The sequence below is a fragment of the Dipteris shenzhenensis genome, chromosome 22 (assembly GCF_047967505.1).
Source record: "Dipteris shenzhenensis isolate YYH24624 ecotype China chromosome 22, Dip_SZ_1.0, whole genome shotgun sequence".
Taxonomy (NCBI): Eukaryota; Viridiplantae; Streptophyta; class Polypodiopsida; order Gleicheniales; family Dipteridaceae; genus Dipteris; species Dipteris shenzhenensis.
The window spans coordinates 39,558,665-39,566,391 of record NC_141617.1 but is presented as its reverse complement, the minus strand read 5'-3'; the positions used below and the strand labels follow the sequence as shown (position 1 = coordinate 39,566,391).

Genomic DNA, 7,727 nt, shown 5'->3' with positions numbered 1-7,727 from the left:
CCAAAATTTATTGGGAGGATGAGATGAGTGTCCAAATTTGATGGGGGGACACGTTTTATGAAAAGTGTGTTACTAAAGAGAGCGTGCCTTGCAAAGGCAGAGCTAAAAAGAAAGAAGGGGAAATTTTCACTAAAGGAAATGTGACCACCTCATGCTTAGATTTTGACAACCCTTAAATCCCCTAGGTTATGCAATTCATTGCACAATTCCTACAATAAGAGAAATGATATGGCTTCGCCTTTGGCATGGCAATTTTAGAATGCATTCCACCGCAGCAAATGAATGACCAACGGTGCCGGCAAAAGCCGCAGAAGTTGGCGAGCGCCGCTAAATTTGGCGGCGGTGTTGTGTATGATATAGCAGGAGCCCACGAGAAACCTGCTTGGTACGTTGCCCATCACTAACCAACCAATTCAGTCACGTTGTCTTCCTCTTCGATCCTGTCTCATCAACCCCATCTTCCATTCATTCATGCCCCTCTGATGTTTATGGCGTCCCTTCGTCGTTGCCTCCATCTCCCTCCACGTACTCTTCCCTTAACCTCGCGATTGGCGCGGTGCCGTCTTCCTGGGGAGCTACACTCTACAGTCATAGTCCATAGAAGCTTTCCACTGTTCCGCACACCTCTCGCCTTTTCCTCATTAATCGTCCACCAGCTTCCCTTGCTCGCAATGTCAACTAAAACCGGCCGGCCGGCTTTCCCCCCCCATATAATTCACCGGCACAAATCTCCTAAATAATTGTACTCCTCCTTTGCTTGTTTGCCTCTCTGCTTACACCTTTTTAATAGAATCGAGATAGCCCTTGATCTCGCCCCAAGTTCTACGGAGAAAACGTCACTACTCCGATATTATGGACTCGTTTGCCGTCTGGCTTTGCTTCACCCTAGCTGCTGCTTCTGCAGCTCTCGTTATATTTTCGTTATGCTGCCGAGCCTTGTTTATCTGCTGGTGGAGGCCATGCATGATCTCAAAAGCATTAGAGCAGCACGGGCTGAAAGGTTTGAAATACCGCTTTCTATCAGGAAACATACCAGAGTATGCAACTCTGGTACGGCTCGCACATTCTACGCATATGGAAAACATCTCGCACGATATTGTTCCTCGGATTATGCCTCACTACGCAAAATGGTCCCAGACTTATGGTAAGGATAAACTGCTAGAAGCGTATTTCAATCCTTCGTTGCAATAGTGACTAGAGTCAATTCGTCCATTCATAATTATGCCGCCAGGTGAACAGTTTTACCATTGGTATGGATGGACGCCACGGTTATTCATCGTCACCCCTGAGGTGGTCAAGGAAGTGCTATCAGACAATTCTGGACAATACACGAAGCTTGCTCCACGTCCCGAAGTTTTGGATCTCTTCGGAAACGGTCTCCCTGCGGTGAATGGAGAAACATGGGCCGTTCATCGCCGAGTATTAAATCCTGCATTCCGCTTGAACAAACTGGAGGTCAAAGTTCATTTAACTCGTCTTGAATGTTGTAGCTGACGGAAAATATGTAATTGGTTGTCAACTAGCCTAAACCTTTGCTCCTTTTCATGCCCTGGACAGGCTATGGTACCCACAATGTTAGACTCAGCGAACGCTCTGTTTGACAAGTGGGAAAGGCAGTTCCGCACTACACAATGGACAGAAATAGACGTCTGTGAAGAGTTCATCGCGTTAACAGCCGATATCATTGCCCGCACGGCCTTTGGTAGCAGTTACGAAGAGGGGAAGCATGTATTCGACATGCAAAGGCAGCAGAAATTTGTTGTGACTCAGGCTGATCGAACCACGTATATTCCCGGCAGCAGGTGCAGACAAACTTCCACTGAGTCATTTTTCGCTTAATCCCTGCAGCTGTATTTCCTCTTTGCTCAGAAAGCGTATGTGTCGTTCGTTTATACAGGTTTTTCCCCACGCAAGTGAACCGATTGCGGTGGAGCCTCCATCGGCAAATCGAAAAGCAGCTCCGCTTAATCATCCGCAATCGTATGAAATCAGCTGGACTCGGACGGAGTGATTGTTTCAGAGACGACCTTTTGGGACTGATGTTAATGGCTAACAAGCAACGAAGCGATCTTGGCAAGGCAACCCTGAGTATACAAGACGTTGTGGACGAGTGTAAAACATTCCTTCTCGCTGGCCATGAGACTACGTCAAGTCTCTTGACATGGACAACTATGCTCCTCGCCCACCATGGAGAGTGGCAGGAGCGAGCGCGTGCCGAGGTTCTTGAAATCTGTGGAGCGAATTCTCCCGACAAGGAGTCAATGAATCGCCTAAAAATTGTGTGTTTCTGACGCTTCACTGGAATGGATAATTAGGAGTATGGAGTGGTTGGTAGAAGAAGAACGATTTCTGAGATTTGTTGAGAATCAGATCTATAATTTATGTGCCTTATGCTGTGTGGTTTAACCATTGGTGATGCAGGTCACTATGATCCTTAACGAGTCGCTTCGGTTGTATCCACCTGTAGTTCATATGATTCGACACAGCTGCAAGAATATCAATTTGGGCAACGGGCATGCACCCAAGGGAACAGCCTTCCTGATTCCGATTGTACCGTTGCATCACAGCCGCGAGGTTTGGGGTGATGACGTGAATGAATACAATCCCAGCCGGTTTGTCGAGGGTGTTGCAAAGGCAGCCAAACATCCCCTCGCATTTATGCCTTTCGGTATTGGGCCGAGGCACTGTATTGGCCAGAATTTTGCCCTTTTGGAAGCAAAGCTGATAATCTGTACTTTGCTACAGCGTTTCTCATTCCGTATTTCGCCTTCCTACAGGCATGCACCCGCCCACATGATCACCATCCAGCCACAGTATGGCATGCAGTTAATGTTCAAACCGCTACGTGGATCATGGGACTCGTGAATCCAGGCATTTATCGTCAATGTGGAGGTTTGAGTTTATCCATTTAAGCTTAAAAACCTATATGTCGCCTCCGTTAAGCATTTGGAAACGGTGGGTGCAAATATAAGCTTTATTTCCCTAGACTGGAAAACTAATTTCCTCTATCAAGTGTCCGAGAAACACCATTGAGCGGGCTAGTGGCCTTATATCATATGTATTGTATTGTTTGGTCATGAATGACTTCAAGCATTATTATCTACACTAATCATGGATGCTTGGTAGTGCCACAAGAAGGGTCTCTCTCTCTCTCTCTCACACACACACACACACTCTCTCTCTCTCTCTTTGTGTGTGTGTGTATGTGTCAAAGCCTTGGGTCAAAGGAATATGAATTTCGATTGTTCGATAAAAATCTCTCATTGTGGTGCCCTCCCCCGATTCACTTGCCTGAAACAGCCTGCTCGGATGCTACCTAAAAATGATCCTTAGAAGGGTCTCTCTCTCTCTCTCTCTCTCTCTTTCTCTCTCTCTCTCTCCCTCTCTTTGAATTAATACAAATTTACATAGGAACGTAAAAATAATAAAATATGACCCGTTTATTCTCATACATAGGAAAAGTAATAAATGAAAGTCTCTATCATGCACCGTTAAAAAAACATGCACAATAAGGCGTTTAAAGGAAGCTTGTAGATTCTCTTATGGCTTTCTTTCCATAAGGCAACTTTCTTGTACTTTCTAAATTTATAAATTGTGCTCTTCATGACAAATCAACTACATACATATCTCTTTCCTTCCATCTGTTGCAATCACACCCTCTATGTGTTATGATGGATTCCATGTCCAACAATGAAGAACAATTTGCAAGCATAGAAAGCCGAAGAAATGGAGCAAAATGTTTTCATTGAATTTGCAATTTAAAAGATCAAAAAACTCAAAAGCAAAGTACTCATAAGATCAGTAATTCAAGAAATCTAACTTTATTTTGCTAGAGCACAGAGAACAAGCTATCTTTTCTCAGAGAACATAATCCTCACAATGTTGCCCTCATTGATATATCTTTTAATACAAAAAGCTACTCAATGTGGAACACCAAAGACAAGGCATGCTTGTCAGCCTCAGAGTAGCGTCGTTCAATTTCGAGGAATTGTCGAGAAGCAAATCGAACGGGATACATGAACCGATCCTCCCCTTGCTGGAGAAGAATACACGCCAGAGTGTGCTCACCAAACCCATGATTGATATAGAAAGTTTTTAACCAATCAGGATTGCGTAGAATGGGTTCTGAAGCCAGAGCACTAAATTTGATTTGTATGAACCCATGATCACAATCCTCATCCCAAGAGAAATCAACCCCATCTTTTAATAGCGTAGTCATGGGTCGTGTCAAAGCAGCATATTGATCAATGAAGCGGCAATAGTATCCTACTAGATTGACAAATGAGCATACTTGACGTTTGGTTGTTGGCAGGGAGAGCCTGAGGATAGCTTCTACCTTCTTGAGGTCAGGCTTGACACCCTCGGAGGAGACAATATGTCCTAGTAACCTCCCTTGAGTGGCTCCAATAGTGCATTTATTAGGGTTGAGGTTACCATTCGCATCATTGACCCTTTGGAAGGCCAACCTAACCTTCATGATGTGCTCCTTACGTGTTGAGAATATACAAAAATCATCTAAAAACACCTCCAAGAAAATCCCCAAATAAGGAGCAAACACCATCTGCATAAATCTTTGAAAGGTAGCAGGAACATTGGTGAGGCCAAATGGCATTACTTTGTATGCAAACATCCCCTAGGGTGTGGCAAAATGTGGTTTTAAGCACATCCTCCTCAGCAATTCTTATTTGATAAAACCCGAAGTAACCATCACAGAAAGTATACATCTCATGACCACTTACCTTCTCAAGAATGAGGTCTTGAAAGGGCAAAGGATGATGGTCCCTCTTAGTGGTTGCATTGAGTTTCTTATAATCGATGCAGACTCGCCACTTGTTGTTTTTCTTTGGGGGTGACTACCACTCATGAAACCCATTCAGTATTATGAACCGGAACAATAAACCCAGCTTCTACAAGCTTCTGCAATGTTGAGCGCAAAGCGTTGGTCTGTAGGGGCCCTAATCTCCGATACTTCTGAGCCACTGGCTTAGCATTAGGCTTCAGCTCTATCTTGTTGTTCTATGGCAGTCACATGGTGAAGGTGGTGGTAGCTAGTTGCGAAGAGGTTAGGGAAACCTTTGAACATTTCTAGGAACTCATCTTTCTCACTCGGACTGAGGTCTGGGGAAAGCATAGATTCAAGATGTTGAGGACTAGCTGTTACCTTTTTCGCGGGTGGTGGGGTCGGAGACACCCCCATCATGTAAACTTCTTCCTTCGAGAACTCCTCCCCCTCGTCTGAATCTTCCATTGACTCAAACACCGAGGATGAGAGAGTATCACTGTCTTGCTCCTCTTCTTCTTCTGGTTTAGTGGCACCTGGTTGCACTGGGATCTTCTCCTTTAAAGCACCAAAAGACATGTATCCTATCTTCCAGTAGCTGACTGCATCACTCTTTCTCAACCATGGTCTCTCGAGTATGGCTAGGTAACTCCTGCATGTATCTTCAATGTCCACTACATAGAAATTGACGGTGGTGGTCAACCCATTGATAGTGATGGGCAAATCCTCAATGACTCCTAGGGTGGCAAGTCATCGACATCTTCTACCTTGATTCGAGTGGAGTAACACCTTGTGCATTTTAAATTCAACTTCTTCATGATATGGGGCACCATGATATTACATGCAGCTCCCCCATCAACACATACGGCAATTATCTACGATGACATCTACTGCATGTGGGTACCGATCAACTTCTTTAGAGATAGAAGAAATCTCTCATACCTTTCCCTTTTTCTTGCTTCTCCTTGTTGAGAGCCCTTGCTGTAATTCACATCTCACCTTAGGGCTTAATGCTATTAGCTGAGGAAGTGTGATGCTCAAAGACCGATGACCAAGGTCCTGAACGACTGAATAGTCTTCTTGAGCCGATCGGGAAAGCCGAGGGTGACCACTTACTCCTGCGAGATCTTTTAGTCTTCTTTTTTGGTGGGTCTGACATCTCAGCATTTGAGGGTTGTGAGGACACCTTCTTCCTGGGGCGGCCTGGGGTCCACGGTTTGGAGAGGGGTACAAGGTGGTAGGACTTCTCTTCCCAAGTTCAAGAACCTCTACGTCAGAATCCTCAGTGCCTGATTCACCTAGAAGATTCACCCTTGGAATATTGGGACATTTGGTGCGATAATCCCTTTTGGTGGCACTCGTAGCACACAACATTGGCACGTTCTCTTGGAGGGTGATTGGCTTGATTTCTGATGCCCACCATCTCAAGCTGAAGATCATTCACGGCCTTAGCAAGGTCGTTGTGACTCTAGGTTCTTTAGCAGGAGGGGTCAAGGGAGTAGGAAGGAGAGGGGCTCGTGGGCAAGGCTGTGGAAATCTTCCAGGCAGAGGGTGAGGATATACACCTTGTTGAGGGTAAGAATCTAAGGGAGGACCACACATTTCAGGTGGAGGCGGTGGATACATCCTTGTTGGGGGATGGGAGTATGCCCCTGAGTTGGACCCCTTAGGTTGTTGTTGCAAGAATTGAGGGGGTTGCGGAGGGACAACCGTTTTCTTTGAAGCGAGGTCAGATTGAACTTTGTCAAACTTTTGAGCAATCTCTTATGCTCGCACCATGGTCTCTTGATTCTCCCATTTAAGCTTGAGGCGGAATTCATCACTTGCTCCTGCTACAAGGTAGCGTAGCACATGTTGAGTCATTCCAGCTCAAAATCTGGTGTTGTCCTCATACGTGGTAATTAAACGGTCTAGGAGCACAGTTGCTCGATCCACAGATCGACGCGCTATCTCACATTCTGACTACTTTAGGTTTTCCACCTACATGTACACATTCTCCAACTCCTCATCTTTGCCGAAATAATCAATCATAGCTACTATCAACCTCGGCCAACTTTGGCGAATGTCCTTGGCATGCTTCTCATACCACACTTGAGCCAAACCCTCTAGAAATGTCGGAAGAACCAACAACCATCTATCTTCGGTAAGAAAGTTGAGAGAAACACAACAGTGCTTGAAGGCCATAAGATACTCATTTGGATTTTCTTCAACCCGACCACAAAACACAGGAATGTTAGCCATGCTTGGAAAATGGAAAAGAGAGAGGCAAAATGAAGCTTATCTTTTGGCAAAGAATGGAAAGAGATAGCTTGAACTAGAAATCAGGTGAAGATACATCCACAAAGCACACATAGGTAGGGTAGGGTGTGACTGGTGTATTGTGAAACGCTATACGGGAAGAATCTTCAACATAGAATAGCTCATAGAAAATCTTAAAAGGACCAAACCTTATTGGTCAAAGCATGATATTGCATCCATCTTTATAGGCGAGGGTTAGAGACACAATGTTTTATGAGGTTGTTCATCAAGGCAAACAAGAATGCCATGACAAATGTCAACAGTTGGAGAGCTTGCACATCACCTTCAACTTCTTCCAATTCTTGTAGTTGCCATGCTATTTCTTCAAGGGGTGTGTGGTTTGGCATTCTTTTTTTGAGCAATGTCCTTAAAAGGACCTTTCTGATGATGTTCTGAAGTCAGTAAACTCGTATCAAATATGCACCACACTTAGTTTCATGATGACCACAACCTTTGCATTCCTTACAAATGATCACCCTCATTTGTGCCTTGCGGCTTTGTTGAGGTGGTGCTTCCACTCGTTTCATGCGTGATTAAAGTACAAGCTTCACGTGCCAAGAAATCAGCAAAACTAAATTTTGAGCTCGAGGGATATGCTGAATTTTTACCTCTTCAAATTGTTGGCAAAGTTCCAATGCTTGTTGATGTC

General features: G+C 44.7%; 1 protein-coding gene across 1 annotated transcript; it reads left to right on the top strand.

Moving 5' to 3' along the window:
• The first annotated feature begins 719 nt into the window (after nucleotides 1–719).
• Nucleotides 720–3,110, top strand: LOC147888097 (cytochrome P450 734A1-like). Its single transcript, XM_087393479.1, has 5 exons — nucleotides 720–1,144; nucleotides 1,232–1,455; nucleotides 1,558–1,802; nucleotides 1,898–2,279; nucleotides 2,422–3,110. Exons 1-5 carry the CDS (start codon nucleotides 853–855, stop codon nucleotides 2,863–2,865), a joined length of 1,587 nt encoding a protein of 528 aa, XP_087249605.1. The 5' UTR covers nucleotides 720–852; the 3' UTR covers nucleotides 2,866–3,110.
• Nucleotides 3,111–7,727: the final 4,617 nt, after the last annotated feature.

What these genes read in the sequence shown, in the direction of transcription:
- LOC147888097 (XM_087393479.1), top strand. Translation starts at nt 853, where the DNA reads ATGGACTCGTTTGCCGTCTGGCTTTGCTTCACCCTAGCTGCTGCTTCT. An exon ending in TCCGCTTGAACAAACTGGAG is followed by an intron (nt 1,456 to 1,557) that starts GTCAAAGTTCAT and finishes TGCCCTGGACAG; the next exon opens with GCTATGGTACCCACAATGTT. An exon ending in ACGTATATTCCCGGCAGCAG is followed by an intron (nt 1,803 to 1,897) that starts GTGCAGACAAAC and finishes TCGTTTATACAG; the next exon opens with GTTTTTCCCCACGCAAGTGA.